Source organism: Mauremys reevesii, linkage group 7 (genome assembly GCF_016161935.1).
Source record: "Mauremys reevesii isolate NIE-2019 linkage group 7, ASM1616193v1, whole genome shotgun sequence".
Classification (NCBI taxonomy): domain Eukaryota; kingdom Metazoa; phylum Chordata; order Testudines; family Geoemydidae; genus Mauremys; species Mauremys reevesii.
Genome location: NC_052629.1, coordinates 78,489,795 through 78,510,613, shown reverse-complemented (window position 1 = coordinate 78,510,613; position 20,819 = coordinate 78,489,795). Strand labels below are relative to the sequence as shown.

The 20,819-nt window shown below is 48.4% G+C and overlaps 1 protein-coding gene across 5 annotated transcripts in view; it reads left to right on the top strand.

The window, feature by feature from the left end:
* CACNA2D2 (calcium voltage-gated channel auxiliary subunit alpha2delta 2) overlaps window positions 1-20,819 on the top strand; it is a 643,579-nt gene that overhangs the window by 317,728 nt on the left and 305,032 nt on the right. Inside the window, exon 1 of one of the 5 annotated variants that reach the window (XM_039547177.1) lies at window positions 14,093-14,277. The exons of 2 other annotated variants lie outside the window; for them this stretch is intronic. In XM_039547177.1, the coding sequence (XP_039403111.1) occupies window positions 14,272-14,277 (6 nt within the window). In that variant the 5' untranslated portion in view covers window positions 14,093-14,271. Of the gene's footprint in view, window positions 1-14,092; window positions 14,278-20,583; window positions 20,692-20,819 lie in introns of those variants that run through there. 2 more of the 5 variants (XM_039547178.1, XM_039547176.1) reach the window with 2 other exon arrangements.

Genomic DNA, 20,819 nt, shown 5'->3' with positions numbered 1-20,819 from the left:
AGTCGCTAATTGCAGTGCCACAGGAGTGGGGCTGAGGAACAATAGCCCAGGGCTAGCAAGGGAGTTCAGGTAGGGTGTGGCTGGCACGTCAGTGGCAGCATATAGGCACTAACTCCCCAGGAGTACGAGTAATAACAGTAATAAACAAACAGAACCAGGAGTACTTGTGGCACCTTAAAGACTAACACATTTATTTGGGCATAAGCTTTCGAAAGCTTATGCCCAAATAAATTTGTTTGTTTCTAAGGTGCCACAAGTACTCCTGGTTCTGTTTGCTGATACAGACTAACACGGCTACTGCTCTGAAAGTAATAAACGAAGGAGCCAGTGCAACCTGCCAGGGAAGAGACAAGGAGATTAACAAGTGTCAAGAAATGCAGCTGTCACTCAGCTGGGGGAGTGTGAATAAGCAGCTCCTGGGAGCAGCCCCATCCTGCTGCCCACCTCCCTCCCTGCCAGGAGACATGGCACTCTATGGGGCAGAGGTGACACTTGCCCCCTAAATTATTTTGTAATGAGCGCTTCAGCGCAGGAGCATGCCCCAAGCTTTTAGCGCACAGTTGCTGCCTGGGCACGGGTTCAGCAGGGCTCTTTTCAGCAGAGGGGTTGCAGTTACAGAGGAAGCAGAATGGGGATGAGGTGGGAGCCTGAAGTTCATACGATTCCATAGAAACCTTTTGTAGCCCACATCCTTCTCCTGTGTCAAATGGGTGCTGGCCTTTGACTACCCTGGTCTGTGCCCTAGCCTGAAGAGCCCTGCCTCCCTGGAGCCCACAGTGCAGGTGTGGGTCAAGGGCACTTTCCGGCAAAGAAGGAGTTAACATTAGTTGAGTTTCTCCCTCCCCTTGCATAGTGCTGAGGTCTTTCGGGAGACTAGGCACAGTGGGAACCTGGATCTCTTCTTGCTCTCCCTGAGTGGGCCGGGTTAGTGTTTCTAACAAGAGCCATACCCCAGGAAATCACCACCTTTGTCATCCCCACCACCAGGCTCCAGGAGAAGACTTGGCGGAGGCTTCTCCATAGAATGTCAGCTCCAGCCCACCTGTCTTTCCTCAGCTTTTGTAAAACCTACACAGGCATGACCTGAGGCTGCTGGATACAGTGATGCAGGTCACGCTGGAGTCCCCTCAGAGAGGATCCTAGAAATCCGTTTGCTATGGAGAAATGTGGAATCTGCATTTTTACAGAGAATCTTTAGTTTCTATATTTTGTGAAAAAATAAAAACCTTATACATTGGAATGCTGATTATCTGATCATCTTGGGACTGTGGCCAGGAGTATGGACAGGACTGTTAGCCCCTGGCAGTGGGACTCAGGCTGTCAGCTTAAAAATTGTAAATATATCAATAAATACTGTGTTCAGCCGATATCTATATATCGGGGTCGGCAGGATGACCTTGGGCAAGACATTTCCCTTGCCTGTGCCTCAGTTTCCCTATCTGTAAAATGGGGATATTGATGATCTTTGTAAAGTGCTTTCAGTACCATGGATGAAAAGCGCTAGGTAAAAACTTGGTGGTGGTGATGATGTTATTATTACTACTCGCTCTGTGGATAGAGCAAAGACTGAAGCGCAAGCATACCACAGTGCTGGGAACAGTGTAAGAAATCAGAATAGAATTCAGTCACCAGGGCTGCCAAGCTGGCAGCTTTCACCAGTTCTGAGTTCACTAAGAACAGAACCAACATAGTGCTGAGAACAGGAGAGCAGGTCCCATGCAAGGGGGTTAGCAAGCCTTATGCCTGAGAACAGGACTGCCTGACTGGGTCACTGCAGTCACAGGGACAAACAGGCATGATCAATGGAAACAGACTTGCATTGTTTCCTGTGCAGAGCACATATGCTTCTTAGAGAATGGCATCTGTACCATTCATTCCATGGGTAAATAGTGCTACCTCTTGGGTGGTGCTAATGCCCATGCAGTAAACTGCAGAGGCTAAGTGATTTATCATGGCTGCACTCTGCTCCTCTGGGACTGCTGCCGATATTTCCAGACCTCTGAGCACCTGCCAGGAGCTGCCAGCTATTTTAAGTAAGTAATTACCGGCCACAAAATATTCCCTCCCCTTTCCCCAAGTTACCCTGGCCTAAATCCCAAAATATTCTGGTTTAAGTCCCAGTGAGGAATCTTCCCTTTCCAGTGGGAGCTGTCTGCCAGAGCATAAATTATCAGACCTTTGCATGGTGACATAATGCACAATGAATCTGTTTGAAATCATTTTTTGGAAACTTCTATAAAGAATGAATTACGGTCTCTGTGCAGTTGGGACCGAAGCAGCTTACCGGGTGGAAGGACACAAGCCCTAGTACCCAGAACATTTAGTAATCATTTCTGAGACAGGATTGCCTGTAGGGTGGTGTAGATGTTTTATTGCCCATGAGTTTGGGATGGCATCGAAGCTCGCATAACTGACTTGTAGCTTCACTGCTGATGAGCATTCCAGACTCATGCTGTTAAACCATTCTACCACACCAAGAGGTGGTCGCTTGCTGTATATCAAACATCTAACTAGACATTTTGCATGGACATTACAGGCCAGGAGCCGCAAGGGATCAAATCGTTCCTGGGCTTTGGGCCAGCTGGATTTTGTAGCTACCTTCTGGACTTTAAGCTCTTGGGCTGCCTTTGGTTTCTCCCACATCCAGAGTTTGAAAAACTGTGAAGAGCTGTGACGGTGCTGCCCGTGGGAGCCAGCTGAGGTCACTCAATCAGGGTGAATTGCAAACCAAATGGGGCAGACAAACCCCAAATGCTGGTGGATATTCCAATACTTAGATTTACCAAGCGAGCACAAAACAGCTTCTGTAGTACCTCACTGGTTACTCAGAAGTCCAAACAATGCAGTTCCCTTAAAGTGCCCAGCCTCAGGCCTCTGTCCAAACACACCTGTCAGATATGATGATGATGATTACTGAAAATCTTATCTCATCATATAAAAGAAAAGGTTCTTCCAATCCCAAAGGATCAGCCACATACCCAGATCCAATTATAACTTAGATCTTACTCAAAATACATGCTCATAGCCAATTCTTATTAACTAAGCTAAAATTTATTAAAAAAGAAAAGAGAGAGAGTTGGTTAAAAGATCAATATACATACAGACTTGAATTCAATTCTTGAGGTTCAGATACATAGTAGGGGTGATCTTGTAGTTGCCAAATGTCCTTTTAGAAATAATCCAGAGGTTATAGTCCAATGTCCATATTCAGGGTGACTCCAGCCAGTGACTGGGGATCTCAATCCTTATGGCCTAAGGTTTCCCCTTCTTGAAACCCAAAGCAGATCTGAGATGAAGTAGGATCATGTCCCAGGGTTCTTATACATTTCCAGCAGCCCTTCTGCCTGAGAAACAATAGGCTTAATTCACCTTCCAAACATCCTGGCAATTACCACAGGATAATTTATCCATTAAATAGTTCAGATACAGGTTACTCCGACCTTCAAAGAGACATATAGACAATAATACTATTTTACTCAAGTATCATCATAAATGTTAATATTCCTTTTATGATCTTTGAATTAAAGTTATAGCAATAGACAAAGACTTGTTTGCTTACATCATAAGACCTGAGCAAACATCTACCCTTGAGATCGCTAACAATGCAGACTTGCATTTCAAAGCTCTATTCATTTACATATCTTCCTAACCAGTCCTTAAGGTTCACCCATGGGTCAGGTCAGTCGGTGAGTTAATTAACTCTTTCTGGCCCTGTCATCTTTCAGTGAGATATTGTATCACACTCATAACATCACAAGCTAAGGTTAGGGTTAGCTGCGACTTCTCTCCTCCACCCTGAGCCATTATTTATGTTTTAGCAATGAATATATATATATATAGGCTTTAGTTCTTAAATATCCACAAGCAAGATACGTCCATCCAGATATATAAAATCTGAATGTTTACCTTGTGGCCAGTTCCCACACAACCTACCCACCTCTGCAGACAGGTGGACAGCATTCCATGTACTATAAATACCATAAAATCTATAGATAAAAATGTTTCTCAGATTTGTGGGGGTAAGACAGTTGTAGAGAATGCATTGCTGCGATCACGTAACAGAACATTGCAAGTGGGATGAAATGAGAACAATTTGAAACCGCTGTGCTGGAATTCATCACCCAGGGCAGCCTTTGAAAATCCATTGACATCCTACCACTGACATTAACGGGCCTGCCACGCCCAGAAATTTTTCATGCATCAGAAGGAGGGAGGGAGGGAGAGTGAAAGCAAGAAAAAAGGAAGAGTAGCCACAGCTTTATCTTCCATGGATATCTACAATGCACAGGGGCAGTTTTCCTAGCAGGCAACTTTTTTTCCCTCCATCACATATTCTTTAAATAATAAGTTGAAAGGATAATAGGTCTCTGCCTCACCTCAGGAAATACAAATAGTCATAGGTGGTGGGAATGGGGCTGAGTAAGGGGGAAAGACTCGGGCCAAGGGCAGGAGGTGATAGCTGGCTCCATTGGCTCTTCCTTCCCCACAAGCCCTGCTGGGATTTCTGGCATGAGTTAATGCTCACTCCATCATCTGCAGTAAATGCCCCGCCCCAGCTTCCTGAGGCAGTGCTCCAGGGACACTATGGGGCCAGAGAAGCAGCTGGTGTGAAGAAGCAAAGCTTAACGGGTGACTGGCTCTTGCCTTTGGCATGTTGCTCAAGAACTGTTTATTCTTCTTATGAGACATCCCGGAATGAAGTTTCTAGCCGTCTACATGGGAGAAACCTGCTTAGGGGATCCCAGGTTGTCAGGGTGATGGCCGTTCTATTGTTTGCCTGCATTACCTTGACTTTCATGCCTGGAATTCCTGCTGGGCCTTTTTTGTGGCTGATATCGGGAGGTTGGTGCAAACCTGCCGAAATGTAACCAGTTCTTACAAAGAGTCTAAATGCCTCTTAGAAAAAACAGCCATGAGCTGCTTCTTGGCAAAAAGAAGATATATTGGTCCTGGAAAGCAAGAGCAAATTGCGTTTCTGGAACAGAGACAGTTTCTTAAATGAAAAGAACAATCCTGTGATGATGTGGTAGGTGGGGAGTGAGGGACAGCAGCAGAGCTGGGGCAGGACTGGCATAGCAAGGTGAGCTGCAGGTCAGGAGTGAGAGGGGTTGGCAGAGTTAGGGGGCGAACCCAAGGCTGGAATAGCGGGGGCTATGGGTCAGGATTAGGCAGTAATATCCACTGTGCCTGCCTGCTTTATGCCTAAGTGAAACCAGTGCTTGTTAGGTCCTTTCTTTATAAGTATTTAAACTAATTCCAAATTTTAAAACACGGAGCGGCCAGTGGGGTGCCCAGGGGTGTTTTCCTGAGCATTATTCCTTCTCAGAGGCACGGTGTCTTTTGGTTGGCTTCGTCCAGCGCTAAACCCACAGGCTGTTTGTAAGGAGTTGGTCAGATGCCCACATCATCCTCTTCCATTCAGATGGAGAATGTCCTCTAGCATCTCAACCCTCCATTTTCCAATGCCGTACGGCAGATTTTACTCATGGGACTCCCATGAAAGCAGTGTAGCTCCCCTAGGCTAAACCTCTCTGAAAAATCTGCTCCGAGATGTCTGTGGGGAAAACCTACCACACAGCTGATGAATAAGCCAAACTGGCTTTCCCTTCTGCCCTGGATTTGCCCTTTGTGTACCGGCTCTCCAGCCTACCTCCAGGCACAAGGTGCTGGACAGGGATGGAGGAAGTGTTTGCAAACCTGTAGGGATAGTGGGCAGATCTGGGGGGGGATGATGATTATTCATTATTTGTATTACTGTAGCATCTGGGAGCCCAGTCATCCACCAGGACCCCATCCCCCACTTTTCTCTGCTGCCTGCCATGCACAAATCTCAAAGCCGTCCCTCTTCAACTGGGACGGTGACTTATTTTCGTCTTCACTCCAGTAATGGGTAAGGTGCTCATATACTGATGCAATGGGCATGGCGGGGGAGCATTTTATTTTGTAATGAAATAAGCAAGATTGTGTGTTTCCCTCCGAAGGCCTTGTCTACACACAAAAATTGTGATCTAATCAAAGTGGTGCTATCCCCTGAGTGTGGATGTAATTACAGTGGGATAAGGATGGTTTAGACCAGTACAGCTTTTCACCATATAGGAAAGGGAATAAGCTGTTCTGGGAAGGCACCTATTCACTGGTATAAGGGATTGTTTTGGGGATGTTCTCTGTTTTGTGTTATACAGGAGGTCAGACTAGTTAGTCCCTTCTGGCCTTGGAATCTCTGAACTGCATCCACACCAGGGGATTTGTGCAGATATGACTATTCTGGAGGGAAATCTACCTGACTACTCATCTCACGAGGCCACCTGCACCACATAAGCCCCGTGTTAAGGACTAAAAGGGTGCGAAGGTGCTCGTGTTTCACCCGCAGATCTGAGCTCACCCATGGTGTGTCAAAATGCCCTTATCCTACCCTGCAGAACTCCAGGAGATTGGGGATGTAGCCAGAGCTACTTCCTCCAACTTCTGCAAAATGAGTCTTTCTAGCCAATAGTCAAGTGGTTAAATGAAAGAATGCAGAGGTTGCTGCTTCTGGAGATGCTTCCTGCCAACAGTTCCTATTCTTCTGTCTTGCAAACTAGTGATTTTTAACCTTTTCCATGCTGGGACCCCTTAGGGATCTTTCTCCTTCCCCATTTAGCACTGTGGGAAGGGCGCAGGATGTTTGCAAACCATGGGGTGGGAATCTGTGTTTCAGCTTCACAGTCTCTGTTTTCCGTACGGTTTCCTTCACTAGATGAAAAGCAGGATTGTGCCATATCTTCTGCAGGGTTCTCCAAGAGAATCCGTGCAGGAGCAATGCAAAGCAGGGTGTCAGTGCTCCCAGTGCCAAGTGGAAGGGTTAGCCACTGTGCCCAGCAGCTCTCTACATCTCAAGGAACCACAGTGTGCTGGGTTGGGGTCAGGCCTTCCTACCCCCATGTCTCTCCACTTTTGGGGTAGCATTAAAGATTGGTCCCAGCACTGTGATGTTCAGAGCAGAAAGGAAGATTTTTGAACTTTACTAGAAGAGGGGGAGCAGAGTTGGCCAGTGGAAACTAAAGGCTGGGGAGATTTGCCAGGTTCATTCTCCTCTTGTGCTGGTTTTCAGCCAGTTCAATTGAAAGCCCCTTATAGTGGTCTTGTCTCTTTTTCCGTATCACAGCTCTGTTCTATAGGGCAGCATGTTGCTGGCCTTTTCTGGGCAAATGGGTGTCAAATTTGTGATAGGGAAAGTGGCGTGGAACAGCAGCTTCTATTTTTGCAGGAACAGCAAAATGCAATGTAGTGAGCTCCCCTTGCTGACTCAGCAGTGAAGTAACAAAAGTGAAGTAGGATGAAATCCACCCCAAGCTTTCGCTGGCCTCGTTTTCTACAAGTCTGTAATGGGGTGCCCATCATGCCCCTACGTATCCAGCCCCTTGGCCCTGCTCCTCACAGACTCAGGGATACTCCAAGCTGGTGCAACTCCCATGCTCTTTATTGATGTCTGTTTCCCACCACCAGTTTCCTACTATATACAGGCTATTTACAATGACTTGGCCTAACACAGGCCTGGTCAGAACAGAGCAGCAGACTCCTACTTCTCCCTTCCCTCCTGGTCTTCCCCTCCCAGCCTTATAGCTCCTGCCTAATGAGGCTGGCAGGTGCTGTCAGTGATTAGGCAAACCTAGGCTACTCACCTAGCCCCAGTCCATTTCCCCTGATTGGGGCTGGAGTGGCAGGAGCTGATTGGGGCTTCCCCAGCAGTGCCCTGCCACAAAGTCTGTCCTGCTTTTGGGACAACTACACTTCTCCCTGGATGCCCAATTGGGAGGAGAGTGGAATCCTGTGCACATCAATGCTGCATGGGAACATTTTTCTCCCCCCAGGCAGCTTTGAAGGATGGTGATTCGCTAAGATCATTGCCCTCGTGGGTGCTGTCGGCAGCCCGGACAGCAGAGTGTCCTAGAGCACAGATTCCAAGGGGATGGGATGATATGGGGCAGGTGGTGATCTCAGAGCGACACTGTCCATGCTCCTCCTCACAAGCGCAGAACTTCCCTTATCAAGGGAGGCTGGATGATTGGAGCTGAGCCCTTCGTCGCTTGGGAGCAGAATTTTGCCTTGGTGAAGGGCAAAACCGAGAGGAGAGAAAATACAGATTTCCAGACTTTTCTGAAGGAGACTGAGTTAAAGAGGAACCCAGACAAGCCTCAGACTCCCTGGAAACGCAGGCAGCCAGTGCTGTCCTTTTGACCTTGGGTACTTTTCCATTTTGTATGATGTAAGGTCCATTCTAGAGGCATGAAAGGGATTTTACAGCAGAAGAAAAGTCTGTCCTTTTCATCTGTGTTTAAACGTGCCGATATCCAGGCCTGCCACAGAGTCCCACGCGACCCCATATGTGCCAAACGCCCCTGGCTCAGACAGGCACTCTGATTTCAGTAGAGCAGTCAGTATTACTTGCTCTGTGCTGCTACACAGCTCTCATAGTGCTATGGATCTGGAAGCCGGGACCCTGTTTTTCCTCCTGAGTGCCCCTGTTTATAGCTTTCTGATGGTAGCAAGGATCTGTAGAGGCCAAGGATTTGGGTGGATGGGGCGAAGATCTGACATGCTAAGTGGGGACAAAAAATCCAAAATTCTCCAGGGGGTGTGGTGGGACAGGCCAAGTGAGACCCCTTCAGTCCCTTTTGTTCACTCTGAGCTGGAGTGATTTCATTACTCTGCCTGGGGCACTCGCTTGCCTGTTGCTGTTCTCCCACCTGCTAAAAGCATTATTCCATTCAAAGGAGCGCAGGTGGACAGCCAGGGGTCGGGATCAGGGGACCTTGGGGAGTGCTTCTCCCACAAAATAAACGTCATCTGTGTTGGCCACCAGACTGAGATGCTGCCCACGGTAGATTCCAAATACAATTGTGCAGCTCCACTGAGCCCCTCACTGGGATGGGAATGTGCCCTCCAGGTTCTGCTCCTTGACTGGGGGAGAAAAATCTCCCAAACACCACCCACTCCTGGCACTCAAAGGAGACGTGGCTTTTGCAGATCTCTGGTCCTCCCTCTCCATTGACATTCCAGTGATCATCACTGGGCAGCTGCGTTAATGCCACACCGAGATGGATAAGGCAGCGCACTTATGTGTGAACCATTGCTGCAAACTCCATGCAGACTCTGATCTCTCTGCATCTGTTACACTCGGTTCCTTTTTGTGGGGGTTTCTTTGCAGCTGTTACAGCTGGAAACTTGGTGTTGTTTTGAAGTGAAAGTCAATGTTCTGGAGAATTAGGTAGCAGCTTCAGGGAGGTGCTGATGTGGTGTACTGGCCATACAGCAGCCCAGTACAAGCCCTCTGGGATGTCCCTCTGGGATCAAAGAGGATTGTCTACTTTAGTGATGTATTGGGCTGTAATAAGTACATAGGACGGAAGGGACCTCCTAGGTCCTGGAGTCCAGGCTCTGGCTATCCCAGGCAACTCCATCATCTAATCCCATTCAAACTAGCTCCGTTTCAAACTAGCTAGGTTGCAGAATTACCCATTGTCTCCTCTTTTGCGCTGACCCCTGCTTCCTCTGCACAGCGAGCTGGCAACTCGCAGGTCGAATCCTGAGCAGGCTACCGCCCTGGGAGGGCAAAGCGGTTTGAGCTGTGGTCGATTCTAGGCGATGGATGCCTTTCAAGCCTTAAGTATACTGAGCTTTCCCTTAATGTCGAGACATGAGGAGCCCTCAGTTCACCCAGTTCCATTCCCTGCTCTGCACTGGCACCACGTATGTATGAGGGCATTTACATTCTGACTAATCCCTGCCCCTCCTGTTGCCAGCATATCAGGAGTGCGGTCCACATCTGGTTGACATGGTGCACTGCCACTATCGATGCAGGTGGACGTTAATAACTGTTGCTGTCCATCCAGGTAGTGTGATGAATCCTTGGAAATCTACGAATTCCACCAGCAGGAATATGATTTTGTTTGTTCTCTGATCGGCAGGAGAACATTAGCAAACCATTGCTGCCTCACACTGCTTCCCCTTCCCCATGGGGGAAAACGGAGAAAAAGACAAGACACTGACTACATGTGAAGAGAAGAAAAGATCCCTCTTCCCCCCCATCCCTTCCTGCTCAACCCTCGCTGTGCCAAAGAGAGCGTTATTGACAAATGAGTTAGTGCTTTGAAAGAAAAATGCTGCAGCATTTTGTGAAGCTGCCTCATTGATCAATACTCAGTGGTGGCTAAGCCTGCTGTCTAGTGGATTTCAGATGCGGGCTGCTGGGGTAATAAGAGCCCTGGGATCAACTGTCTCAGAGATTATTACAGGATGAGATGCTTGGCTGCTTTACAGTGTTTACTAAAGATTTATATTCCCTGTGTGTATATAAGGGGTTGTCTTTTCTTGTCGCTGGTTGATAATTTTTTGATGGTCGTGTACTTACAGTATCATTACTGTTTGTTTGGGGTTGGGCACTTTTTTCCCCGTTCTCCTGCAGCCAGTGTGACAAACACCAGGATGAAACAATTGGGATGAAAAAGGAGAACAGGCAAACAAACCCACAGGCTGGAAGCAGTGAGGCCTGGTCTACACTAGAAAATCAGGTCAGTTTAACTACGTTGGTCAGGGTGTGTGAAAAATGCACACTTCTGAGTGATGTTGTGAAGCTGACTTAAGTCCCCATGCAGATGGTGCTAGGCTGACAGAAGAATTCTTCTGTCGACTAGCTACCACCTCTCGGGGAGGTGGTTTACCTCGCTGATGGGAGAACCCCTCTTGTCAGCATAGGTAGCGTCTACACTGAAGCACTGCAGCAGTGCATCTGTGCCACTGTAGCATGTTAAGTGTAGACAGGCCCTGAGAGATGGGAGGCAGATGGATGTGTGACTTAGAAGCCCCTTTCTGAAAATATCTCAGCTCCGGCACTTTATAAAAGGGGTTAGCGTATGATTACAGGGTACGTCTACACCGGAGCTGGAGATGTCAATTCCAGCCTGAGGGGACAATGCCCATGCTAGCTCTGATCGAACTAACATGGTAACAATAGCAGTGTAGTCACAGCAGCCCAAGCAGCAGTACCGGCTGATCCCATCTGGAACCCTAGATACGTACTTGGGCAGCTAGCCACTCGTGCCACTGTGGCTACACTCTGTTTTTAGTGCACCGGTTTGATCAGAGCTCGGGGGGGTATGTCTCCTTGTGCTGGGAATAACAGCCCCGCTCCAGTGTAGACATACCCTTACAAAGTAGAGGCAACTCTGCAAGGGTGACTATTCCACTCTGTACTCAGTACAGGACTGTACCCTGTAGTCTGTTCTCCAGTTTCAAATGAACGAATGATGGGGCATGGGCCGCTATCCCCCAAGAGGTGATTCCACAGGCAGCTGCATCTCACTCGGTTAGGAAATGTATCAGTCTAAATTTCATTTCAGTTAGATGCTACCCTCGCACCACCCAAAAGAATTCCTCCCCTTCCAGGGGGTACAACTAAAGGTGTCCTGTGAGGCAAAGAAAGAAAGAGAAAAGTGGTTGCACTTTACAACGGCTTCCTCAAACGGAATTTTAATTGTTTTTGTTCTGCTGACTTTTTCCATTTGAAATCTCAGGCCCTCATAGATTCTGAGGCCAGAAGGCTCTGTTGTGATCAGCTAGTCTGACCCCCTGTATAGCACAGGCCAGAGAACTGCCCCCAAATCATTCCTGGAGCAGAGCTTTTAGGAAAAACATCCAATCTGAATTTTAAAATTTTCAGGGATGAAGAATCTACCACAGCCCTTGGAAAGTTGTTCCAGTGGTTAATTACTTTCACTGTCAAAAATTTACACCTTATTTCCAGTTTGAATTTGTCTAGCTTCATCTTCCAGCCAATGGATCAGGTTATACCTTTCTCTGCTAGATTGAATACCCCATTATTAAATATTTGTTCCCCAGGCAGATATGTACAGACTGAAATCAAGTCACCCCTTAACCTACCTTTGGTTAAGCTAATTAGATTGAGCTCCTTGAGTCTATCATTATAAGACAGGTTTCCTAGTTCTTGAATCATTTTCATGCCTCTTCTCTGAACCTCTCCAGTTTATCAACATCCTTCTTGAATTGTGCTCACCAGAACTGGACACAGTTCTCACTTCTCTCCTTCTGCTGGAGGACCATGGGGAGATTCTCAGAGGACCTGGCTAGAGACGTAAGGCTGCATCTGAAGCCGCAGGGTGAGGGCTCTATGCTTTACCTGAAAATTTCATCCCCTCCCGTTTGGCTATGGAGCTGCAATGGAGCATACTCACCCCACACTGCTGGCAAAGAATAACCCTGCTGGCTTGGATGTGTAGCCTCCAACAGACACTGAGCTCCCCTACCTGTAGGAGCTGCCTTTCCCAGTCCCTCGGCTGATAGAATCAGTCTCATCTTTGGGCTTTGGAGCCTGTTCAGACCTTTTGAAAACTGGTCATTAGCACAGGGAGTTGTTAGGTGCCAATTGCTCTCCCCTTTGAAAGTACCACAGGCCTGTGTATCTCTGGCCAGCCTACCTCTCCTCTGCAGCTCCTTGTTTAATTAGGCTGTGGAGCTACCATGGTATTGGGGGTGGGGGGGTTGGTTAACCCTTTCAGTGCTTGACCCGTGTGCTTCAGAGTGTCATCTAACGCTGTTCTGCTCTTTCCTTCTCTTTCTTTCCGAGTTTGCTGGATGAGTTTTAGTGCCTGTGATGGTGCAATGCTGGGATGCCTCTGCAGACAGAGTTGGCGGGGCAGTGGGTGAGTGGTTTGGGATGGACAAGGTTTTCTCTAGATCTCCAAGCTGAATTTGATCTTGTGCGTGAAGGCAAGGCCAGTATCTAGTGGCTGGAGTAAGACCTGTGGCATCTGCCCTTGTCTGTGCTGATGACTTGTGGTGTGATCTTGGTTTAGGCAATTATCCCCCTCTTGGGGTAAGTCTACACTGCACTTGGGAAGTGTGATTGCTTCACTAGCTAGAGCAAAGGTAGCTTGAGTAACAATAGCAGTGATGCCACAGCAGCGTGGGCAATGGACATTTGAGTATTAATCCAGGGTCCTGGGCAGTCACGGCTAGCCCATGAAGCCACCCATGCTGCCCGGGGCTTTGCTGCTATTGTTACTTGAGCTAGGTGGATCATAGCTAGCTCAGTTGTGTCTACATGTGCTTCAGTCACAACTCCCAACTGCAGTGGACGCATACCCTTTGCCTCAGTTTACCCACTAACTACCTCACAAGCTTTCTGAATTACTGTTACTAAAGCATCTTGCTGAAAGTATCAGTTACTATCATTGTAGTGCAGCAAGTCCCTTCCCCCACAACCATGGCAGCATAGCCTGCAGAGCCATCTCCTTCCAGGACTCCCAGCCACAGAACTTGACCTCAGCGGAGATTCCCAGTCTTGCCAAGTTACACGTCTCAAAGGCACCAATTGCCTTTTCCTGTGAATGGGGACTAGCCTGGGGGCTCCCCCTAAACACCTGATATTTGGAGCTGTCTCCCAAGAGGTGGAGAGCGAGGGTCTTAGGTCCCCACCCCGGTCCCCAGAGTGTATTCAGTGGCACAAGCAGGAGCCGTAGGATGCTCAGTATCTGTCCTGAGGCCATGAGCTGTTTCCCACAATGTCCAGGGCCACACAGGGACTTACTGATTGCAAGAACATCATCAGGAATTCTGTAAAGCCAGAGTCTCTAGCGAGGTCATTATGGGGGATTACAGACCAGCTTGGCAAGAGGTGCCATCCCCTCCAGAGAGGGCGTTATTGGGGATTGTTGACGGCAAAGGCGTATTACTTGCTAAACTCTGTAACACCTGGTAATACCCTCTCTGGAGGAGCTGGGATGTTGTGCCAGACTGGTCTGTAATCCCCCATAATGCCCTCTTAAGAGTCTGATTCCTGTTGTGTATATATCAGTGATCCATTTGGGCTCGTTTGACGAGGGACTTTCCTGCTTGCTGAGGACAAGCTTCCTCTGACTTGAACAGAAATCAATTAACCAGACTTGCTTTGTGATACATACTCTTACGATGCTCTCTAATTATCCAAAAACATTTGTGGCTGTACAAAAAGCGGAGGACTCTCCCCCCCAGGCCTGCTAGGAAGGAAGGATGCTGCTGGGGTCAATAACACTGGAGTTGTGACATCACAATTGCTCACATGGCAACAGGCTGTGATGTCACAGGCAGAGGAGTATGGCCAGATCCTCCGCTGCTGTAAATCAGCGTTGCTGCACTGGCTTCAGGGGAATTGCACCGACTTCCATTAACTGAGGCTCTGACTCACTGGCATCACTGCAGAGGCAGATTCTGGACTGGGAGGAGGAAAAGCGCTTTATGCAGGTGAATCCATCTGCCCTAACTGCAAAGCAGGGCTCACACAGGCTGGCCAGCCAAGCCTCCTGTGGAGGTGCTTTTTCTTTCCCAAGCTGCTGGGAAAGGCCCTGACTTAAAGGTGACCTGTACAGGGAAGGGGGTAGGTTTTGTGTCCTGTTCAGTTCTTTATGACGGAAAAGGAAATGCAGTAAAGTTCTGGGTTCTCCCCCCACATCCCAATTCATTTTTCCTGCTTGTTCTTTTTATTTTACGTCGGCCACATCAGGAGTCTCATGTCTGCTGCCTGGTTTTGGTGGCGGACTCGGACATGTGCGCTGGAAGCCGACTTGGCCCTTTATTTGAAGGGGTATTTAATCTTCAGCAATGACCTCTTCATCCAATGGTTTGCTAAGGCACTTGAGTTTAGTGCACTTCTGGAAGGTGCTCATAAGGGCGATAAAGGAATCGGAATAGAACAGAGTTACGTTACAGCTTTGCAAAAACAAGTATCAACAGTTGACACAGTTGAAACAAATATCCCCTCTATGCACAGTCTGAGGTTTCATTTCCTTGGTAGCTGTGATGGTGCCATCCCTGCTCTCCAGCTGTCTATAAAGTCTTCCAGGAAGAAGAGACCTGATTTCTAATGTAAAACAGCAAGCAGAACAAACCCTTTCAGGCCTCCTTTGGGCCTCCTAAAGAAATAGGGAAGAGCACAAAGCCATGTACTCCCTTTTTCAGGTCTCCTTTAAATCAGGCTTGGGCTGTATTTCCTCTTTTCTTCCCATGGATTTCAGATCTTGGTTTTAGGAGGTTATGAATACATTTATTTACCACATTGAAAAGGCTCTGGCCAATGAGCATCAAAGTGCCACACAGTAAAGCCAACACAAAACGTCACAATTCAGATGGAGGCAGCCAGCCTACATGGGGAACCTAGCCCACAAGACCAAACTCAGTAGCCCTCAGGCCAGTTGCCATACCTCAGCCTTGCGAGTACACGCAGACGGAAGGGACCCAGTCTCAATTTAATTCCAGAATAGGGATGAAAGGGGATGGGGAAACCACAGGAGCAGGTGGAAGCACATGTGGATGTGGAAATCTGAGGAAGGGAAGCCTGTCCAAGGGCACAGGACAGGCCTCAATCCCTGAAGCAGTAGGTGAGAGATCCCCTTCCAGGAGGGTGTCCCACACGTTTAGATTCAGATGAAAACATCCTGCCCCCAGCCTGGCCCTGGTTGACCTAGGGACCAAGAGCCAGACCCAAGTCAGATCCTGGCGTGAGATGATCCATGGTGTTTCTGCGTCAATGTCATGATATGTTGGGTCCAAGGAAGAAGGATGGAGCCCGGAATGGGGTGTGGGTCTCTTTTCCCCTTTAGCAGTCGGGCTGTGTGTAAGGGTTATGAGTCCACAGCTGCCTTCCAATTGCATCCAACGAAGTGGGTATTCACCCACGAAAGCTCATGCTCCAAAACTTCTGTTAGTCTATAAGGTGCCACAGGACTCTTTGCTGCTCTTCCAGTTAATGGAGCTGGTCTGTTAGCTCAAGCAGCTGTGACTGGCTCTTACTTTTAGATCCAGCAGCCCTGAGTTCAATCGTTGCTTTCCCATCAGTTTTCCTGCTGTGCTTTGAGTAGAAAGCCTAACCTAGATGCCTGCTCCTGTCTAGCCTAGGCCTGATCTGAGAGTGCAGCACTGTGGTTGGAGACCCTCTGGTACGTGTTTCTATATGGAACAGCTCCTCTTCTGGCCCCAGGGTGCATCTGTTCTTTCTAGAGCAATTCCTTCCACCACCACCTTCTGCTCTTTCTAAATCCTTCCCTTTTTCCCTCCCTGCATCAGGCTGCATACGCAGGATTTTCTGATTGCCGTTGTTACAGATGCAGCCTCTTTGCTTCCTGTAGCTTAATGAAAGGGGCTGGAGCCAGAGGAGACAATATTTCTGCTGTTACTCTCCTTGGCCTGGCTTCCTGTGACAGGTTATTTGCCCTGAACCTGCCTGTTTGCGATACTTATAAGTCCACCCATGGCATTTTGCCTGCCTGCACCCTGCTCAAGTATCTTAGTGTCGTCTGCTCAGCAGCCTTCACAGTGAAACTTATGAACATCTGAGCGCACATTGGGTCTGCCTCATTCTCGTCAGCCACCTGTAGGCAGTGAAGGGAAACTTGGGAAAGCTTTGAGCCAGTTTCAAAGGTCACCACACAATGGTCTCGGAGAAGAGAGAGTGGATGGGGTGGGGAAGGGTCACTGGGGAGAAAGCAGCATAAGAAGGGAGGAGGAAAGGAAAAGCGGGGAAGTAAATTGAGATGACTGGGGAGGAAATAATGAAGGTAACATTCACAGGTAGGGGAAAGAACCTAGGAGAGATCTCAGGCAATAGGTGCATGGGGGAAGAGGGTGCGAAGGAGGCATAGGGGCCTCCTATCTGTACTGAAATGAACAGAGGAATGTGTTTTTTTTCCCCAAAGACAATGAGAGGCTCTAAAGTGAGAGCAGAAGCAATTTGTATGTAAAGGCAGGTCTAGGGTGTGCATCAGCAGGTTGGCAAGAAATAATGCCAACCCAGCCTGGATCTCCCTTCACTCCTGCCTCCCTCGCGCCAGCCCAGTGAAGTTAGTTACGGTGCTGCTCTAGCAGAACTAAGCCTGAGCCTCATCAATTCCCAGGCAGATTGCTGCTGTTAGCTAAGTCAACCAGGCTGAACTTGTCAGGGTACAGCCATCCCTAATGGCTTCCGCTGACGATGATGTAAATGTCTCTGTCTTCTGGGTCAACCTTAATTCTGACTTCTCAGCAGTTCCTGGTGCCTTAAATTGCCAGTGAGGTAATGGGAGGGAATTGGGATTGTAATGATCAACTGTCTCGATTTTAATATGAGAGCCAGAGTTTAAATGAGTTGGCATTGGCTGCTCAGGGGTCCTGGAGGCAGTGGGGTGTAGTGCTGGCCTGGGGGTTCTACCAGGGGTGAATTTGTCCCATCCCAGAGCTGGTTGTCTGCACATTGGTCTCTTTTGTGGTAAAGTCACCTGGCAGGGCTGGGCCTGGTGGCGCACAGCCTGACACACGTAGTAGGCACAGTATGCTTCCCCATGCTCCTGTGCCAGCAGGAAACCGAGAGCAGCTTAGGAGCTATACGCTGCAGTTGGGAGGTGTGATTGCAGCGCATGTAGTAGAGCTAGATCAAAGCTCGCTTGAGTAACAAGAGCCGTGACTGCACAGGCCAGCCACCCGGGGCCCTGGATACATAATTAAGTAGCCGTGGTCCATGTTGCAATCACCTCTCCCGAATGCGATGTAGACATGCCCTTACTGTGTCTCCATCACAGTAACTTTGGTAAGTGCTGCGGGAAGTTGCAGCCTTCTGGAGCTGGAAGGAAGGTTCTTGTCCATGCAGAGTCATGGGGAGAGGAGGCAGGGAAAGGGCCACAACCTCTTCTGCTTTGCACACCATCCTGAAAGCTGCCCAAGGACCCAATCCTGCCAAGTGCTCAGCACTGGGACTAAAGGGCCTCTGCTCCTATTGGCTTCAAGGTTTTGCTCAGGAGCTACCAAGCAGTGCTTTGTAAATGCCACCCTCAGTGGAAGCAGGAGGCTGTTGATTAAAATCAGCTTGGTAGCTCCATGTGCTGAGAACTGGAGCTGCCCCGATGCCCAGTGCCCAGGTGAACCATTGGAAGGAAGTCACTGTTTAAATATTCAGCAGTAACTTTCATCGTCAGAGTCCTGAGGCCAATGTACCCCTGCCCCATGGCTCCTGGACTACAGAGGCTGCCCTGTGGCGTCCCTTTTCAGCGAGGCTGCAGATACTCCCAGCAGGCCAAGAATCATGGGTTATAAACCCCAATCCTCCGTCCTCAGGTTGGGAACTCGGTCAGGCAAAGCAGGCCTGGGTCTTGTCACTGCGTGGCTAGGAGACCTCCCGGTCGACTGTGAGGCAGGCAAAGTGATGGGGGGCCATGCCCCAGTTAGAGTGGGACATGCCTGTGGAAGAAGGTGTGTGTGGAGCCCATTCCTAAAGCACGGGACACCGGGGAGGCAGTGAGAGTCAAAGCACTGTATACATGTTGTGGTTGTTCGTCTCACAGGACAAGTTGCAGAGGAGCCAGCCCTACTCTCTGAGCATATGAAAGTCACCAGGGCTGATCCAAGCAGAGCAGGAGAGTTTTTGCCCATCTCTCTGCACTGCCCTTTCCCCGTTTTAAATCCCTCTTGCTTGTAACTCTCACCAGAGCTCCAGTTCAGCTAGTTCTTACGATCAGCAAAGCACTTAAACGCACACTTAAGTTCCCTTGAGTCTTAAGCATGTGCTGAAGTGCTTGCTGACGAGGCTGGACTGGGGCCCGAGACAGCACCTGGCTGCTTTGTGAATTGACAGCCATGTTTCTGATTGAGACCATTCAACGTCTGGGGCCACAAGGAAACGCTGGCTGTACCAGATGGTCCAGATGGCTGTCTTGCCCAGCCTCTTAATTTGCACTACCAGCACGTGGCAGGGAGAGAGAAGGCAGCAGAGACATAAAGAAGTCACGCTGCTGTCATGTGGACGTGAGGCTGGAAAGAAAGCAACTTGTTAAAACATTTCCACCTAGAACTTGTGAGCTCCCCCTGTAGAGAAAGCAAGTGGGAAAGACCCTCCCCTCTTCCCTTCATATGGGAACTAACCACTGGTTGAAAGGCTGGCACAGCTCACACTGAGGAGTTTTAGCCTTGACTGCAACAGGCGCTGGGTTGGGGCAAGAGACCCATCAGCTCAGTGTGACAATAAGCCTCAGCACAGAAGCAGTGGTGGATTCCTTGCAGCCCTTGTGCAACAAAATGTGTGCATTACATGGGGACGTTGTGATCCCTTTGGTGTTCGCACCACCTGGCCTGGGGTAAGAGCTGTATTCCTTACTCCTGGGGGGATTCTGCGCCAAAAAATTCAAAATTCTGCGTATTTTATTGGTCAAAATAATGTCATATAATCACACCTGTTTCAGTTATTTTGGTAATTTATTTAAATTACAATGACAATTCAGCATTTCCTAGACACATGAAAGTTAAGTTACAAACACTTGATAACTAATACGCTGCATTCTAATTATGATCCTGGATTTTCATTTAAATTACATTACAGAACACCAAACAGCAAAAAAACCCAAAACAAAACAAAATCTCATTTTAAATTGCTCAGACTTCACACATGAAAGTCAGACTGTTTTGCTAATCATTGTCCTGGACCTGGCTGGGTACTTTGGGAAGTGCTTGCTTCTGATTGTCCTGACATTTTATTTACTGCTTGGTAAATGTTTTATTTGCCCTCAAAGTCTTTTCTTTTAATGTGTAAGTAAAATAAATCCTGAGCTGTAATCTAACCCCATTGTGCTACTCTGGCACAGGAAAAAAGTGAGAGAGCACATAGATCTTCCTAGCTGATTCCCTTACTGTCATTTATAAGGCTTTACATCACCCTGGCAATGTAGGGGCCTTAAAACTTTTACAGGTTTTATGTTGCTGGGAATATTGACTGAGAATGGGAACAGTTAACTAACAATAGGGACATTAACAATGTTACTATGCAGGTAGGCTGCTACGTTTCTGCCTCAGAAACAGAGCCTGCCTCATGCATAATAAAAAGACCTACCCCTCCACACTCCAGTGAGCCACAGTAGCAAGTGAGAGGGACAGAGTCTCTCTCGCTTGTTGGCACACACACACGCCCAGCCCTGCCCTGCCCCTCTTATGGTGATCAACATCTCTCCTGCAGGCCCAGACTCCTCCCCCCACAGTGATTTGCCTCTCTGAGACTGTTCCAGGCACACTGGAACAGATGCGCTCTGCCTGGGCTGCCAGGGAAGAGGTGTGTGTGCCCCCAAAGATTTATTTTGCATTTTTCTGCGTGGGGGGGGCACAGAAATATGTGGACCATATGAATTCTGTTCCCCCACAAGAGCGCAGAATTCTGTCAGGAGTAATTCCTAAGCCAGACAGATGCATCATCACAGGGTGAGAAGGCAACTGGGGCGCTGCAGCTGGCTTGGATTCTCATCTTGGGTCAATTGCATTAGAATCAGAGCACGTATCCACTCCCAGCAAACACTGGTATAGCACTGGCTTCGTGTGGCGAGGGGCTGCCATCTTGCCTAACATCAGCGATCCATCCGTCATCCCTAAAATGCTTTTTCCTGTTTGGTCTCAGACCCTTTTTTTGGTTTGTTTTTACCCTCCTTTCCTTTCTGGGCCTTCCAACGAGAGAGCCTGCTCAGCTCCAGTAGAGCTTCTATGCAATTCTAGAAACTTAGCGGCTTCCATTTGTCATTGTCTGAAAGTTCTGAGTCACTGCTTTCCCTGATGTGCCCTAATCCTGGCCTGACTTGGAGCTCTGTCTCTGAATAGAAAGCTCAGGCTGGATTTGCCCAGGTGATGAGAGGAGGAGTGTGCAGAATAAAAAAGAAGGCAAGATGCACTAAATAACTATGCGGCCCCTCCACCCTCCCAAATCTGACCCATAGGTTCTTTAGCATCCAGCTACCTGCAGCCATGGGGAACTGGAAAGACCAGTAAATCTCAAGTCTATTATTGAC